Here is a 19,126-nt window from a genome sequence, read left to right as displayed (position 1 = left end):
TATACTCCTGCTCTCCCCCTCACATCATGTCACTGTGTGTTGTCAGCCCAGAAATCTGACCAGTCTCCACCCCACACTTTCTCATACATCAGAAGACATCTGTTACTATTCTTCTCCTTCTCCTGTTATAGCAGTGAGCAGTACAGTTGGTGTAATGGCAAGCATTACTGAATCACAGAGGTGAGGTTGTGGGTTCAAGTCCCTTACTGCATGGAGTTTGTATTTTCTCCCTGTTCTTTTATGGGTTTCCTCCCACAATCCAATAATTATACCAGCTGAGCAACTAGTGTATATGTGTTTGCCTATGTGGTAAGGAATATAGACTGTTAGCCCCTGGGACTGAGGTAAGTGAGCGGATATTCTCTGTAAAGTGCTGTGGAATATGTATGTGCTATATATGGATAACTGGTAGCGAATGATCATGCATACCCCTGATCGGATCAGCTCCGGCTGCCAGGTTTGTATGATGTCCCTCATGTGGGTGTGACTGACCTCCCCCTGACCTTAGCTGCTGCCCTGATCTTGTGCTTCTCACGCTGTGCACCAGAAATGCGTAATTCCCAGCTCTGCTAACAGTACATTACGCGTATACTGCCCACTGTGTGCGAGCCTGGATGCAGCAGTATTCCGTCACCTGATGTGAGGATATGGGGCTCACAGATCACTTCCAGTATTAGATGGAAAGGTGAAATGTTTATGTTTAAGGACAAGTTGCACCACAGCATGGCACCCTTGGACTCGGCAACAGGAGCAGAGAGTCCAGTAATGTCCCGTGGCTCGGGACAGTCTGCCGTTGATCCAACGTACGTTTCAGCAGGGGTGATGTATAGAGGCAGTGACCAGGATAAGGGGCCGGTGACGGGTCTAAATAATCCCAAAGTTATTTGTCCCACACGGCCTCTTGGCAGAGCATCAACGCTTATCCACTATCAGAGACAATCACTGACTGCAAAGCTCTCCGGTGTTATGATTCCTGTACTCCAGACCGGAGAAGATCTTATGGCAGGGATCTGAGTACAGGAACAATATGCTGGTTGTGGGAGCTGGAGAGCCTAGTAACCCCTGGCGCCCTAACTCCAATGTCTCGCCCGTGTTATCAGAAATCCCCTGCGAGACTATGGTTGCTTGAGCCCATGGCAGCCACGTTCGAAGGGCGGATTATGTCTGCCCAACCCCGATGCCCCCGCAGGTCTTAATGGGAGACAAGGGGAAATCCGAGACAGGGTGATAACAAGGGGCCCTCTGACTAAGCAACCAGGCCAGGGGTTACAAGCTAACTAACTTAAATCAAAAGGTATGTGCGGACTAGCCGCCAGGGAAAAGGACAACCAAAGATCCACTGATCCGACACTCCTATCCGGCACCGCTGGACACCAGAGTGGATCTGTGGAAGCGGAATCCTCCGCAAAAGCTCCAGAACACAATTAAACAAAATAATAAACAGTAAGCGGACAAGCCGCAACACACGGCTGCGCCGCGACTCACGAACACTACCAGATGTTAAAGGTGCTCGGTCAGACTCCAGGAACAGATGGTAAACTTCCGAGTACAGGATCTCTGAGGACAGGAACAACCGAATAGACCGGGACTGGGAACTCTCTGCAGCAGACACAGGCAAACAGGAAGCTATCACCGGCGTCTGTGAGAAGCCCAGGAAGTGTTCTTAACAGAGAGTCCTCCAATCAGCTGTTTGGAGGCTGATTGGATTAAATGCCATGCAGCTGCCAAGCTGCCTGGCCAGGGAAACAGATGAGTGATTAATTACAACATGCCGTGCAGCTGCATGCTACACAGCCAGGAAACCAATGAGGTGATTAACTTAGACCCAGCAACGGGGAACGCGGTCCGACAGTGGCGTCCCCGTTGCTAGGCGCCGGGCCGCACTGACGAGCGGACCCTCGGCGCCTAACAGTACCCCCCCCTTGAGGAGGGGTCAAGGAACCCCTAAGGCCGGGTTTCTGAGGAAATTCTCGAAAAAATTCCTTTTTGAGCCTTGGGGCATGGAGATCCTCATCCAGGACCCAAGACCTTTCCTCTGGCCCATAACCTCTCCAATGTACCAAAAAATAAAGCCGACCCCGGGACAACTTGGAATCGAGAACCTTCTCCACCAAGAACTCCTGCTGACCCTGTACATTAACTGGTGATCTCCCCTGAGATATTTTACGAGGAAATCTGCTGGACGAAACATATGGTTTAAGCAATGAGCAATGGAAGGTATTTCCGATCCGTAAAGTTTTTGGTAAACGTAACCGGAAAGCAACTGGATTGACTTTTTTGATAATGAGAAATGGTCCAATAAATCTAGGACCCAATCTGGCTGAGGTTTGTCGAAGTTTAATGTTGCGAGTCGACAACCACACCCTGTCTCCTACTTTAAAAGTGCACGGCCGCCGGAGCCTGTCAGAAATTTTTTTTTCCTGGAAAGCTGCTTTTCTGAGAGCCAGGTGCACTTTTTTCCAAATAAGTTTAAGATGAGAGGTCAGGGCCAGAGAGGAGACAGAGGAATGTTGAAAAAATGAATTAGCTCTGGGGTGAAAACCAAAAACTGCAAAAAATGGAGACACATTGGTGGAGGAATGACAGGCATTATTATAAGCAAACTCCGCCAATGGAAGAAACTCAGACCAGTCATTTTGGAGTTTGGCCGAGTACAAACGCAAATATTGTTTTAGAGATTGGTTAACTCGCTCAGTCTGTCCATTGGATTGTGGATGATAGCCGGAGGTTAATGATAATTTCATCTTTAACGAAGCACAAAAAGACTTCCAAAATTGTGCAATGAATTGTGGACCCCTGTCAGAAACAATGTCAGTGGGTAAGCCATGGAGTCTAAAAACATGGCGGAGGAACAAGACTGCCAATCCCTGGGCAGATGGCAATCGGGGAAGAGCAATGAAATGGGCCATCTTGCTAAAACGGTCCACTACCACCCATATGACTCGGCATCCGGCTGACAGAGGGAGGTCCACCACAAAATCCATGGAGATATGCGACCATGGCCTAAGAGGAACATTCAAGGGCATAAGTTGACCTATAGGCAAAGAACGGGGAACTTTATGCTGTGCACAGACCTGACATGAAAAAACAAACTCTTTAATGTCTTTGGAAAGACCAGGCCACCATACTGAGCGGGAGACTAATTCCAAAGTCTTAGCGATTCCCGGATGCCCGGCAACTTTGCTATCATGAAACTCCGTCAAAACAGTTGCTCTCAAAAACTCAGGGACAAAAAGACGACCAGCAGGAGTATTTCCAGGAGCTTGATGTTGAAGCAGCTTTAACTTGGAAAATACATCCTGTGTGAGGCCTGCCTGAATGACTGAAGACGGAAGTATGGGAGTAGCAGGACTGTTGTCTTGAACCGGAAGAAAACTGCGTGACAGGGCATCTGCCTTGGTATTCTTGGAACCTGGCCTGAAGGTGATAATGAATTTGAAACGAGTAAAAAATAAAGCCCAACGAGCCTGCCGGGCATTCAGTCGTTTAGCTGATTCTATGTATTGAAGATTTTTGTGATCAGTCAAAACTGAAATGGTATGGGTCGCTCCTTCAAGCCAATGCCTCCACTCCTCGAAAGCCCATTTAATAGCCAGCAATTCCCGGTTACCAACATCGTAGTTGGATTCTGCAGATGAGAATTTTCTGGACATGAAGGCACAAGGATGTAATTCAAGGGAATCAGGATCCTTCTGAGAAAGGATAGCCCCTACTCCAACCTCCGAGGCATCAACCTCAACAATGAAAGGCAATTCTGGGTTGGGATGTCTGAGGACAGGGGCTGAGACAAAGGCTTGTTTCAAGGCCTGAAAAGATAACTCAGCTTCACGTGACCAATTGGTAGGATCTGCTCCCTTCTTAGTTAGTGCCACAATGGGAGCAACTAGGTCAGAGAAAGAGTGAATAAATCTTCTATAGTAGTTCGCAAACCCTAAAAAGCGCTGAATTGCTTTTAAGTTGGTGGGTTGCGCCCAACTAAGGATGGCTTGGAGCTTCTTTGGTTCCATACAGAATCCCTGATTGGAAATAATGTACCCTAAAAAGGATACCTCCGTGACATGAAATTCACACTTCTCCAGCTTGGCATATAAGTGATTTTCACGTAATTTCTTTAGCACCTGACGCACCTGGGTAACATGTTGTTCTACAGAGTCAGAATATATCAAAATATCGTCTAAATAGACCACAACGAATCTTCCCAGAAACTCACGGAGCACATCATTAATGAGATCCTGGAAAACTGCCGGAGCGTTAGATAGGCCGAATGGCATGACCAGATACTCATAGTGGCCTGACTGAGTACTGAATGCCGTTTTCCACTCATCCCCTGACCTGATTCTGATGAGGTTATATGCTCCTCTCAGGTCAATCTTAGAAAAAATAACAGCCGAACGTAGCTGATCAAAGAGGACAGAGATCAGCGGCAGAGGGTAAGTATTCTTTACTGAGATTTTATTCAAAGCTCTAAAGTCAATGCAGGGTCTGAGTGAACCATCCTTCTTCTCCACGAAGAAGAAACCTGCACTTAAAGGGGACTTAGATGGCCTGATAAATCCTTTCCCAAGGCTTTCTTTCACATACTCATTCATGGCCACAGTTTCAGGACCAGACAAAGCATATAACCTTCCTTTAGGCAACGTGGCACCAGGAATTAACTCAATGGTACAATCATAAGGCCTATGGGGAGGCAAAATATCCGCATTGCCCTTGGAAAACACATCAACAAAATCCTGGTATTCCCCAGGAATATGTGCGGAACCGGCGGCAGCTACTCGGATAGGAAGCGTAATACATTCTTTATCACAGATGGTACCCCATTGTAGGATCTCCCCAGACTGCCAATCTATGATGGGATTATGAAAGGCCAGCCAAGGGTGACCCAGAACCACAGGAACTGCTGGACAATGGGTAAGGAAAAACTCAATCTTTTCAGAATGCAGAGCTCCCACCGAGAGCAAAACAGGAGGTGTACATAGAGAAATAACCCCATTGGATAAGGGACTCCCATCTAAACCATGCATGGTGATACACCTACCCAAGGTTAGCTGAGGAATACCTAAGGCCTTGGCCCATGTTAAATCCATAAAGTTTTCTGCAGCTCCACTGTCCACAAAAGCAGAGACCGAGGAACAGAGGCTGCCATAGGAAACTTTAGCAGGAACCAACAGTGAATTATTTGAGGAGATGAGCTGTAGACCAAAGTGAACCCCCTCACAACTCACTTGGTCAGGAAGTTTCCCGACTTGTTTGGACAACTACGGGCAAAATGTCCCTTACCCCCGCAGTATAAACACAGACCAGAATTTTGCCTCCTGGTTCTTTCTTCCGGAGACAATTTGGAGAAACCAATCTGCATAGGCTCCTCCATGTCTACAGGAATGGAAGGAACACAGGGAGAAGACCCGACAGATGCCCCTTTTTCAGCCCTCCGCTCTCTGAGCCGACGATCTATTTTAATAGAGAGCTCCATGAGGTTATCGAGAGTCTCAGGAGCAGGATACTGGAGGAGACTGTCTTTTATAGATTCAGATAAGCCGAGGCGAAACTGACTGCGCAGGGCTGGGTCATTCCAGCCACAGTCGTTCGACCAACGGCGAAACTCCGTACAATAATTCTCTGCGGGATTCCTACCCTGTCTAAGAGCACGCAACTGACTTTCTGCGGACGCCTCTCTATCAGGGTCGTCATACAATAGCCCTAAAGATTTTAAAAAGGCGTCTACAGACGATAAGGCCGGATCGTCTGTCTTTAAACCAAAAGCCCAGGTCTGAGGATCCCCCAGAAGCAGAGAAATAATAATCCCAACCCGCTGAGCCTCCGTACCTGAGGAGACTGGTCTTAAACGAAAATACAGTTTGCAAGATTCTTTAAAATTAAAGAACTGTTTTCTATCCCCAGAAAAACGGTCAGGCAGATGCATTTTTGGTTCAGGGATGACCCTCGGGGAAGTCCGTAACAGATCTTCCTGTGACCTCACCCGGAGGGACAGATCCTGAACCATCTGAGTAAGTTCTTGAATCTGACTAACAAGAAGCTGGCCATGATTTGGCCCAACACCGGCGGGATTCATAAGGCCGACAAATTCTCCCAACTAAAAAGTGAAACAAATTTACTGTAAGTTAAATCTTTTCTTTTGTCTGGCCGGTGATAATGTTATGATTCCTGTACTCCAGACCGGAGAAGATCTTATGGCAGGGATCTGAGTACAGGAACAATATGCTGGTTGTGGGAGCTGGAGAGCCTAGTAACCCCTGGCGCCCTAACTCCGTTGTCTCGCCCGTGTTATCAGAAATCCCCTGCGAGACTATGGTTGCTTGAGCCCATGGCAGCCGCGTTCGAAGGGCGGATTATGTCTGCCCAACCCCGATGCCCCCGCAGGTCTTAATGGGAGACAAGGGGAAATCCGAGACAGGGTGATAACAAGGGGCCCTCTGACTAAGCAACCAGGCCAGGGGTTACAAGCTAACTAACTTAAATCAAAAGGTATGTGCGGACTAGCCGCCAGGGAAAAGGACAACCAAAGATCCACTGATCCGACATTCCTATCCGGCACCGCTGGACACCAGAGTGGATCTGTGGAAGCGGAATCCTCCGCAAAAGCTCCAGAACACAATTAAACAAAATAATAAACAGTAAGCGGACAAGCCGCAACACACGGCTGCGCCGCGACTCATGAACACCACCAGATGTTAAAGGTGCTCGGTCAGACTCCAGGAACAGATGGTAAACTTCCGAGTACAGGATCTCTGAGGACAGGAACAACCGAATAGACCGGGACTGGGAACTCTCTGCAGCAGACACAGGCAAACAGGAAGCTATCACCGGCGTCTGTGAGAAGCCCAGGAAGTGTTCTTAACAGAGAGTCCTCCAATCAGCTGTTTGGAGGCTGATTGGATTAAATGCCATGCAGCTGCCAAGCTGCCTGGCCAGGGAAACAGATGAGTGATTAATTACAACATGCCGTGCAGCTGCATGCTACACAGCCAGGAAACCAATGAGGTGATTAACTTAGACCCAGCAACGGGGAGCGCGGTCCGACAGTGGCGTCCCCGTTGCTAGGCGCCGGGCCGCACTGACGAGCGGACCCTCGGCGCCTAACATCCGGTAGCCATTCTTACCCCCTCTCACCCCCAATAGCGTAATCACTCAGGAGTGTCTGATGCTCCCCTTCCACTCATGACTTAAAATAATAGTCCTAGTAAAGAATAATACATTTTGACATGAATAACTTGATTGCATTTTCATAAACTGAATCTGATAGATATATTGTGTATTGTATATTTGCTTAGTTCTTATAATGTAGTAAGGGGAATGGGTCACCTCAATCTGCTCCCACCTGCTCTGCCCTGCTCCCTTCTGTTCAGTCCCTCCCCCAGCTGTGACTCCTGACTTCATCTTTGCTCTCCTCTCCGTCCCCTCAAAATACAAGACGAAAGTGTAGGAAACAGATACTTATCACCCACCCAAAAGCTCAGACAGATGACGGAGCAGATTTGTGGTTACGTTCTACAAAGATGGGCGACACAAAGATATTACAGAGACACGGGCAGGTACTTTGTGCAGATGAAGATTTAGACAAAGGTGTGGGCAATACAATCTCCAGCTGGAGAAGATCAAGAAATCACTTTTTCAATGGACAACTAGTATATGGACAATTGACAGTTGTGAGCTATTCGTTCATTATTTCTCCGGCTGGGTCCACAGGTTATCCTCAGGATAACAATGGGATATGATGGAGCGATAGCGGATTGGCACCAAAGATCACAAGCTTTCAGTCCTCCCAGGATGCAATGAGCTCGTCCATATAACCCCACCCACTGGCTCAGGCAAATCAGTTTTTTGTTTGGTGCGGCAGGAGCCGGACCATGGTCACAGGGCTGCTGTGTTCTGCCAGCCCTAAGCTTTATTATTATATTTTTAATAGTCTAACTATGTTTTTGAGTGATCTTTCCTAACAGCGTCTTAAACGCATATTGGAAAGAGTCGCTCCAACAACGCTTACCCACGGTACAAGTACTGTGTCGACGGGCGTCTGTGTCTGATATACTAGCAGGTCCACCAGACGTTACCAGGCTGTGGCCGGAGCACGGGGAGAAGGTAAGGCACCGGTTCCACTTAGAAGGGGAATACGGACACAGCCGCACTGGTTTGGGAGGAGACTACCAAACAGTAGCTGATGCACCGCCACCACGGATGCTCCAGAGCTAGGCTTTAGGGATCATAAAGTGCCAGTAATGGTATGAGGCTGGGATCCCTAGGGTTGATGTCAGCATGGACAGTCAGACGCTCTCCTGTTCGCCCCTCCCCCCAGTTCATGACCAGTTTCCGTCGGTCTCCTGCCATGAACTGTTGCCTCACTTCCGTCTCAGACGCTACCACGAGGTGTCTCGGTCGCAGCATAGGCCGCTGCGTCTGTGTACACTAAACTCTACCGCGAGGAGACCCAGTCGCAGGACAGGCGTCTGTATGACCGGTGCGCTTGTATGCACAGTGCGTCTGTGTTCACTTAAAGTTCCCGGAGCGACAGTGTACACTAGTATCGTCTGGATCCACTCGGCGTTTGCTAACATATTGATCGATCTTGGAAGTGAGGTGAGTCTCCCTGTATCCCACTCTACTGAGTACGTGTTATACAGCACTACAATTCTTTCTACTTTTGTCAGTATAAATAGTTAAATTTAAGTGCCTATTGCATATGAGTCTGTATATTACTGTGGTTTTCTTCGCATTGCGTCTGAATACGTTTGGATCTGTTGTGCTCAAATGACTAATATATAACATGTGACTGACTGCTAGTGTGATTGCTGACTTTATATATGTTTGTCAGTGGTTTCTTCTGAACCTCAATGCTGGTGCATGGGATGGGGTCAGATTGATATCACTTTAATAAGGTAAAGTGATTACAGTCACTAAGTGTGTAGTACACTGTGAAAAGCTGATAATTTATCATGTCTAAGAGCGGCAAAAGTGACGAGGTTACACTGACAGTAACACCAACACTTATAACATGTTTGTCCTGCAAAACGGGATTATCCTCTCAGGATCTGGCACATGATGTGCAAATTGTTTTGATTTTCAGCAGATTGCAAGGCAGATCCCTGTTCAACTGCAGGTAGATCCACCTTGGGCGATGTTTGCACAGACCGTGTCCAGTATAGCTGAACTGGTAATTCCTACAGCTTCAATACCAGCAGTAGGATACACTATTAACCCATACATGCAGCTCCCTTATTACGGTATATCCACTAAAGCTCAGGATACACAGCAAGCTGATAAACCGGGTGTAAATAAATCATAAAATTCACAGGCTACACAGGATGATACATCAGATGATGATAGCTCTATGTACTCTGCTTCATCATATCAAGAACAGGTGGAAGGTAACAGCTCAGTGGATATAGCTGAATTAATTGGAGCAATGAAGGCTATTCTGTCCTTAGAGGATTCAGCAGAGCCAGTGTTAAAAACTAAGGCACCTATGTTTAAACGTCCCAAAACAGTTAGGGTCGAGTTTCCAGGATCAGATCAGCTGACGAAACTCATGGAAGAAGCTTGGGCTGCACCCAATAAAAATATAGAATTCCCAGAAAATGGGATTCCAATTACCCTTTTCCAACTGGGAACTGTTTAAAAAGGGAAGTGCCTCCTAAGGTAGATACGCATGTCATTCGATTAGTGCGAAAATTTATATTGCCTTTGCAGTCAACGTCATTGAATGATGTCACAGAAAGGAGAGTGGATGGGTTTTTTAAAACCATATTTTCACTGTCGGGGGTAGTCATAAGGCCAGCTATGGCTTCAGCTTGGATGGCAAAAGCAGTAGCTGAATGGGCTGAGGTACTGGAAGACGGGCTTTCAGCACCTACCCATATAGCTCACATGAAACAGGCTGCAGTATTCTTAGAAGAAGCGGCAATAGATATGGGTACTATTGCTTCTAAAGTATCAGCCTTAAAAGAAGCTGCTCGCAGAGCAGTTTGGCTGCGTACGTGGAAAGCTGATTCAGAATTGAAAAAGGTTCTGGAATCTTTGCCTTTTGTGGGGAATATTCTGTTTGGTAAGGAATTGACAGATATTCTGGAATCAGAGGCAGAATCCAAGAAGGTCAGGTTTCCTGCCACATATAACCCAGACCTAAGGGTCCGGTTTTTCGGCCATTTCGCAAGGAAAAGCAAAAGAAAAAAGTGATCGTAAGCAGCCCCAATACAATAAGTTTGGTAAGGCAAAGAAGCATTAGGCCACCAGAGGGCCAGCTTCCAACCCAGAAGATAAGCCATCAGCCTGATGGTGCGGGCCTCCGCCTGGGGGACCCCAGGGTAGGGGGCCGACTTCTTCCTTTTGCACAGATATGGCAGCAGTCTACAACAGATGCCTGGGTGCAAGAAGTGGTATCTCTGGGTTATGTTTTCCCTTTCAAGAAGCAGCCTCCTCAAAAGTTCTTCTGCACCAGCCCGTCACGGATAGAGGCGAAGGCCAGAGCCCTGCAAGAAGGAGTTCAGAAATTGCTTCAGTCAGGATTAATTATTCCAGTAACCCCTGCACAATGGGGACAGGGTTTTTACTCCATCCTGTTTTTGGTTCAGAATGGGTCGTTTCGGACGATTCTCAATCTCAAAATGTTAAACAAATACATTTTGGTACCACGGTTCCACATGGAGACATTACGCTCCATAGTTTTAGCTATGGAACCAGGGGATTACATGGTATCCCTAGATATACAGGATGCTTACCTGCATGTTCCTATATCACTGTCTCATCAGTGTTACCTCAGGTTCGCCATCCTCCATCAACATTTTCAGTTCCAGGCCTTACCCTTTGGGTTAGCCACAGCTTCCAGAATATTTACCAAGATTATGGTGGTTATGGCAGCTTATCTCCGAAAGCAGGGGATAAGAATTTTTCCATACCTCGACGATATTTTCATCCTGACACTGTCCCAGGAATTGTGCTTGGGCCATCTCCAGCAGACAATAACTTGTCTACAGAGCCACGGATGGCTCATACATTGGGCAAAGTCATCTCTGATTCCATCACAACAGATGATTAACTTGGGGGCTTTATTGGATTCAAGTCTGCAGAAAATATTTTTCCCTCGGAACAAAATATCCAAGGTGCAGTTAAGGACTCAGGAGTTGTTACACAGTCAAATATTATCAATTCAACATTCGACATGGTGGAGTAGGCACAGTTCCCCTCAAGACCTCTGCAGCATCTGATTCTGTCCAAATGGAATGGAGTACATCAGACGATAAAGTAACATACCATAGTACTTTCAGAAAAAGTAAGACATCCAATCTAGACAAGGGGAGACCCTTTTGGATATCCGATTGGGAGATCCTGACAACAGATGCCAGTATTCAGGGCTGGGGAGCAGTGTCCGGAAAATTATGGTTCCAAGGACAGTGAACCACAGAAGAAAGTTGCCTGCTAATAAACCTGTTGGAGCATCGGGCCATATACATGGCACTGATTCAGGCAAAAGACACTTTGCAAGGAAAACCAGTCCAGATCCGCTCAGACAATGCAACGGCAGTAGCGTACCTCAACCATCGGGGAGGGACTCGCAGCAAAAAAGCAATGAAGGAGGTAAGTCACATACTAAAATATGCAGAACTCCATCTTCCAGCATTGTCCGCAGTGTTCATTCCGGGAGTCCTAAACTGAGAAGCGGATTTTCTCAGTCGACACGCCATTCAAGCAAGCGAATATGCTCTACACCCGGAAGACTTTCAGACTCTGGTAGACAAGTGGGGTTTGTCAGAGATAGATCTCATGGCGTCCCATCTGAACAACAAAGTGCCAGCATACGGGTCAAGAACAAAGGATCCCGGAGCGATCTTTCTGGACGCTCTATCAATGAAATGGGATTTTCATCTGGCATATCTGTTTCCTCCGATCATCTTGCTACCCAAGGTGGTGTGGAAAATAAAGCAAGAAAAGGGTGCCGTGATTCTAATAGCTCCGGCTTGGCCCAGAAGGCATTGGTACACAGATCTGCAAAGTATGTCAATGGATGCTCCAATTCTGCTCCCTCAACGTCCAGATCTACTGATGCAGTGTCCTTGTTATCACAGGCAGCTGGATCGACTGTCGTTGACGGCGTGGTTCTTGAAACCTCTATCCTGAAGTCAAGAGGATTCTCACAACAGGTAATTTAAACAATGCTCAAAGCAAGGAAACCCTCCTCAGCTCGCATTTATCACCGAATATGGCAGACCTATATTCATTGGTGCAGTAAAGGAAATATAGACCCAAAATCTTTCCAAGTTTTCAGGGTCTTAGATTTCCTTCAAGCAGGAATGGATAAGGGTTTGAAGGTGGCTTCCTTGAGAGTGCAAGTATCAGCATTGACTGTATGGTTCCAAAAGAAAATTGCCAAATTACAGGATGTGCGTACTGTTTTCCAGGGAATGCTGCGCATTCAACCGGCTTTTGTTCCTCCGGCAGTGCCTTGGGTCTTAAGTCTAGTTCTCAAAGCCCTTCAAGTTGCTCTGTTTGAACCACTTAATAAAGTGGATCTGAAATTGTTGACTGCTAAAGTTCTCTTTCTACTGACTATGACATCAGCTAGAAGAGTGTCAGATTTAGGAGCGCTGTCATGCCGTTCTCCTTTTCTGATTTTTTTATCCAGATAAAGCAGTTCTCAGAACTAGGTCTGGGTATCTTCCTAAGGTGATGTCTAAATTCCACCTTAATGAAGAAATTATAGTCCCGGTTTTCAGGTATCGGGACTGTCTGCGGGAGAAGTGTCGCTAGACGTAGTTCGGGCATTAAGGAACTATGTGGATCGTACCAGTGCCATCAGAAAGACAGATTCTCTCCATTCTTTACGGATTTCACAAGAGAGGATGGCCTGCTACTAAACAGACGCTAGCAAGATGGCTTCGAATGACGATTTCAGAAGCGTATTCTCAAGCTGATCTCCCTGTTCCGGCTAATGTCTTGCTCACTCTACTCGTAAGGTAGGTCCTTCATGGGCAGCACAACATGGTGCTTCAGCAGAACAGATATGTTAAGCAGCCACATGGTCTTCCATTAACACTTTCATTAGACATTATGCCTTGTATACTTTTGCCTCTCATGACGCTAAATTCGGGCGCAAGGTTCTCCTGTCCAATCAGGAGTATACCCACCACTAAATTGCTTTGGGCTAAATTGCTTTGAGAAATCCCATTGTTATCCTGTGGATAATCTGTGGACCCAGCCGAAGAAATATACGTTATGGTAAGAACTTACCGTTGATAACGGTATTTCTCCTATGTCCACAGGTTCCACAGGGATCCCACCCTGATGCAACTGATTTGGGGATCTTTATACTCGCTAAACTCTTCCCTCTTGCATGGAAGGGTGTGCAATGTGTGTTCTTCTCGCCTGAATAGGGCTCTACATGATGCTCCTGCCTAAATGCTTTGGAATACAACTGATTTACCTGAGACAGTGGGCGGGGATATATGGACGAGTCCATTGCATCCTGGGAGGACTGAAAGCTTATGATCGTTTGGTGCCAATCCGCTGTAGCTCCATCATATCCCATTGTTATCCTGTTGAACCTGTGGACATAGGAGAAATACCGTTATCAACGATAAGTTCTTACCATAACTTATATTTCTTCATCAATTTAGCAGGCAAAGGATCTAGAGGTGATTCCAAGTGTTGAATTTGCATTTTTAACCTGTTGCTGTGAACCCACAACATGCAGTCAAATGAGCTCTCATACAGGCTGCAGAAACAAAATCAGACAGATCGCAGGGACCTTCAGTGGCCAAATCAACAAATTTATATTGACCTATCCGTATAGTATCCCATCTTCCACCTATTGTATCACACCATTCTCCTCAAAATCTCCCTTTTTTTCAAACACACCAAACACATTTTCACTCAGTAAATTGGGATGTATTCCTCCCTTTCTAGAAATAACTCAGCAATCTTATATCCTGAAACCACCCAAAAACCCTAAAAAAACTTTGTTGACCTTTTGTGTGTCAACCATGCCCACGTCAACCTAATGACCATGTCGACCTTCCATATATGTTGACCTAGACATGTGTCAGCTTTCGGTCAGTGTCGACCTACTTACTGTTGACCTTCAGTCGTCAAACTAGTGACTGACGACCTAAAGACCGGATACCAGTTTAATTAGTTATTTTTAGATTTATATATTATATTTTAAGGCAGTAGTTCCCAAACTTGGTGCCGTGAGGCACTTCCAGAGGTGCTTCAGGTTGGTGGTCCAGCACTAGGGTGCGATGATTCAAGAAAGTTTGGGAACCACTGTTATAAGGCAATTCTTTCCTCTGCCACTGTAAATTGTGCGGCAGTATCAGCAAAGACGGTGTTGATGAGCTTCTGATTCAGTGTGGGGCTGAAGGGATCTGCCCACACAGAAGATAAAGGGTGGACAGACAGTCCAGGTGGGGACTGCTGTTAGAGCCCAGGGTGCCTGGAGGCCAGTGGGGGCTATGAAGCCACATTCTTATCCGCAAGAGGCAGGGAGAAATAGAATACTCTGAAACTGTATTTGAGTAGTTGTGGTTGCCAGGCCAAAGCCTGTGGAGATACCTGCAAGAAGCATGCAAGACTTTGAGACTTTGCACACAGACTAGCTGACCCACGCTCTAGCTGGACACAATTCGGCTGTCTAGTCACTGGCCAACTAGCTGGCATCTGTTGCCCCGCCTACAACAGTGTTTTGTCCTCTTCCCAACCACTACAAACCAATTACAGAAAACAAATCAATGACACACATGTGGCGCACCTGTGGGTTTGTGTGCTGTAATAGAAATCCAGAGGGAATGTGACCCTGACTGCAGCCTGTTCATTTGCCACAAAAAGGAAGTACCAGCTTCCATTCCCAGTACATGTCACCACACCTTGCATTACATTTCTATCTTCTGCAGTGGAAGTACTATATCTAGGCAGATATCTTTGTGATCCATTGGCGTATAATTTCTAGTGAAGATGGCAGAATATCGCAGTGTAAGTGACTCTGAATGAGGCTTGATAGTAGGTACATTCTGCAGTCACTTAGATGGGAGCAGGCTCTTTCAGGAAGACAATGCATCACCCTACAGGTCTGGAGCCATCATATTATGGCTGGAGGAGCATTCCTCTGAGTCTGACATCAGAAATTGGACCCTTCATTTGCCATATCTGAACCCAGTAGCACTCCACTGGGGAATATTATAAATTGTACCTTATTATGGAGAGACATTCAATTTTCTGTACACTTATTCCCAACAGATGAATGTAACAGAAGGAATATCTCGGAAGAAAATCTAATTTCATCTTCAGGTTGTAAAATAGAAGATGATGACATCACACAAGATTCTCCTGGAGAAACCCCTACTGCCCTACTCGTACCTCCTGTACCTCACAATGTGCTTGTGTCATGTGGTCCCTCTAATCAGAGGGAATGTTCTGATAACACTGATATTGGGTCATCTTCTACAGCTCTGACAGTAGATAAAATATTTCCCTGTTCTATAGATGACAGATGTTTTACACAGACCGCACAGCTTATAACCAATCATCCAGCTAAGGGAGGTGAGAAACCATTTCCATGTTCTGAGTGTGGGAAATGTTTTACCGATAAATCAAATCTTGTTACACATCAGAGAAGTCACACAGTTGACAAGCCATTTCCATGTTCTGAGTGTGGGAAATGTTTTACACACAACTCACGTCTTGTAGCACATCAGAGAAGTCACACAGGTGAGAGGCCATTTCCATGTTCTGAGTGTGGGAAATGTTTTACACACAAGTCACATCTTGTTGCACATCAGAGAAGTCACACAGGTGAGAAGCCATTTCCATGTTCTGAGTGTGGGAAATGTTTTACACACAAGTCAGATCTTGTTGCACATCAGAGAAGTCACACAGGTGAGAGGCCATTTCCATGTTCTGAGTGTGGGAAATGTTTTACACACAGCTCAAGTCTTGTTAAACATCAGAGACGTCACACAGGCGAGAAACCATTTCCATGTTCTGAGTGTGGGAAATGTTTTACTGATAAATCAGATCTTGTTACACATCAGAGAAGTCACACAGGTGACGAGCCATTTCCATGTTCTGAGTGTGGGAAATGTTTTACATACAACTCACGTCTTGTTAAACATCAGAGAAGTCACACAGGTGAGAAACCATTTCCATGTTCTGAGTGTGGGAAATGTTTTACCGATAAATCATATCTTGTTACACATCAGAGAAGTCACACAGGTGATAAACCATTTCCATGTTCTGAGTGTGGGAAAAGTTTTACCGATAAATCACATCTTGTTACACATCAGAGAAGTCACACAGATGACAAGCCATTTCCATGTTCTGAGTGTGGGAAAAGTTTTACACAGAAGTCACATCTTGTTGCACATCAGAGAAGTCACACAGGTGAGAAACCATTTCCATGTTCTGAGTGTGGGAAATGTTTTAGAGATAAATCATCTGTTGTTAGACATCAGAAACTTCACACACATGAGAATGTGTAACATGACAGTAATCGAATCTTGATAAAACTATACTTTATTAACACTATATAAAATTTGTATATATGCAGATGGAAAGTTATTTATCTTACAAATAAATCTAATTTCTCACATATTTTTTGTTAAAGGGCTGAGCTGGAATGATTTGTGTTATTTCTCTAGCATCCGTAAGGGATATTGGGGACAGAATTAGTGCGATGGGGTATAGATGGGTCCAAAGGAGCAAGTGCACTTTAAAATTCTTCACTGGGTGTGCTGGCTCCTCCCCTCTATGCCCCCTCCTACAGCTCAGTTTAGATAAAGTTCCCTCAGGAGAGGATGCACACTCTAAAGCTCCAGAGTTTTTCTTCATTTTATGTCTAAGTTTTATTTATTTCGGTATGCTGTTTGGGCAACAGCATACCTGTGCTGTGGGAGTTATGGGGGAGACGGTCACCGGCCTCTTGAGGTGCAGAGCCACTTTCCCGCTGCAGGGCCGCCGTCCTGAGGGGCTGTTTGTTCAGCGAGGCATGGATCCTTGGCTGTCGCAGCCGCAGCATGCCGCAAACCCTTAACACTGCGTGAAGGTGATCATCAGTGGTGAGTACCAACCAGGGGCCCCGCTAGGGGGCTCCCGCGGTCTAATGTGTGGCTGAAGCGCGGGTCAGGCGTTCGAGTCCCTCCTGGGGGCGGACCCATTATAGTTCCTGCGTGAGACTGGCTAACTAGAGTGAACCAAGCATTTATGTGAGGTTGTACATGTTAAAGGAGACATGTCCAGTATAAATATACAGCAGTAGCACCGGCGCCATGTCGGGGGGCGGGGCTACATGAGAGCAGGCTCAGCGGCATTTTGGCGTCTTCCTCTGCATGAGCAGCAGCTGCAGCAGCCTACACAGCTCCTCCAGAACTGCCCCTGTATACACTGGTACCGGGTATAGAGAGGGGGGAGGGGGAGACGCTATCATTGTGCACAATAATCCCCTGAGGTTACACATATATATCAAACGCTGACAACCTCACTGGGGCCGGTCAGTGTTGGGTGTGCTGGAGTCTCTCTTCTCTGTCTCCTCTCACATTCAATAGGGCAGGCTTGTCATATATAATATCAGGCTGTATTGTGTGTGTATATTATACCTGTTTTTCTAATCACTATGGTAAAATAGAAGTCTTGTAATGCCAGGTTCTCTCCTAGTACATACAGCTCATTATCATGTGAGCAGTGTAGTCAGTCATCTCATGCTGATACTAATGTGGGGGAGAATGCAGAGCCCCCCTGGTTGGGGTCTATAAAAACTATGATGTCTGATATGTCATCTCAGCTCACTGCAACTGCAAACAAGACACAAGAATTGCAACAAGCAGTTACTGCTAAGCGTCCCTCCTGCCTGCTTCACAGAAACCTGCTCTACCAGCACTCCTATCAGATGATACTGATGATATACATGATGATGGGGACCCCATAAGTGGGGATCCCACCCCGATTCAGGGTATTGAACCCCTCGTATTGGATATTGGGGAGGTGTCCAAGCTCCCCCTGGGGGATGCAAATACTCAGCAGTCATTTTTCCTCCCTCAAGAGAAATCAAAAGTCACATTGCCTGATTCCACAGAATTGGATAATTTATTTAAACTAGCCTGTGTAGGAAAAAAAACTGTGTTCCCTAATGCACACCGAGTGAATAATATTACTATATAATAATAGTCAGATAATACGGAGATCTTAGTTGCGTATATCTGCAGATATAGGGTTAAGCCCCCAGGCCGATCGACAAGTGCAGGACCCCACAATGTCGGCACAGGTCGGCCACCCCAGGTCAGCACACAGGTGAAAATTAATAGGGGTTAATAAGAAGCACAGAAGTGCTATGTAAGTGGTGTGATTAAAAAATATATACAAAGTGATAGGAAAAATAATAAGTGTTAATAAAGTGTTAGGGTGTGCCGACCTGCAACAGCCCACCCATACCGACACAGGGGCCACTGCACCCCACACCCACCCCATAAATAATTACATATATATATCTGGGTTAAATTCCCAGTGTAAGGCCACATGGTAATGGCACCTACAGCATCTGAGAGCCAGCTTACCTGGGGATACCCCTGACTTCCCCTATGGCACTACTAGAGTCAGCAATCCCTCCTAATGCTGACCCATTTGTGCCTCTCTATATACAATACACAAGGTGGGAAGCTGCTCAATCAGATTGTAATGTCACTCAGGTGCTAAAAGGGGAGGGGTAATTCTGTGTAGGAAAAAAAAACTGTGTTCCCTAATGCACACCGAGTGAATAATATTACTATATAATAATAGTCAGATAATACGGAGATCTTAGTTGCGTATATCTGCAGATATAGGGTTAAGCCCCCAGGCCGATCGACAAGGCTTCTCCGTCACTGGGGGTCCCTAATACTAGGTATGGGCCTGGGGTGCAGGACCCCACAATGTCGGCACAGGTCGGCCACCCCAGGTCAGCACACAGGTGAAAATTAATAGGGGTTAATAAGAAGCACAGAAGTGCTATGTAAGTGGTGTGATTAAAAAATATATACAAAGTGATAGGAAAAATAATAAGTGTTAATAAAGTGTTAGGGTGTGCCGACCTGCAACAGCCCACCCATACCGACACAGGGGCCACTGCACCCCACACCCACCCCATAAATAATTA

The 19,126-nt window shown here is 46.1% G+C and overlaps 1 protein-coding gene across 1 annotated transcript in view; it reads left to right on the top strand.

Annotated features, from left to right (window-relative positions):
- LOC135056937 (uncharacterized) overlaps positions 1–19,126 on the top strand; it is a 164,031-nt gene that overhangs the window by 91,012 nt on the left and 53,893 nt on the right. Inside the window, exon 8 of the mRNA XM_063962718.1 lies at positions 15,241–16,477. Within this exon, the coding sequence (XP_063818788.1) occupies positions 15,241–16,477 (1,237 nt within the window). The remainder of the gene's footprint in view (positions 1–15,240; positions 16,478–19,126) is intronic.

Source organism: Pseudophryne corroboree, chromosome 3 (genome assembly GCF_028390025.1).
Source record: "Pseudophryne corroboree isolate aPseCor3 chromosome 3, aPseCor3.hap2, whole genome shotgun sequence".
Taxonomy (NCBI): Eukaryota; Metazoa; Chordata; class Amphibia; order Anura; family Myobatrachidae; genus Pseudophryne; species Pseudophryne corroboree.
Note: the sequence above shows the minus strand (reverse complement) of the source record. Positions and strands in the feature narration are given on the sequence as shown.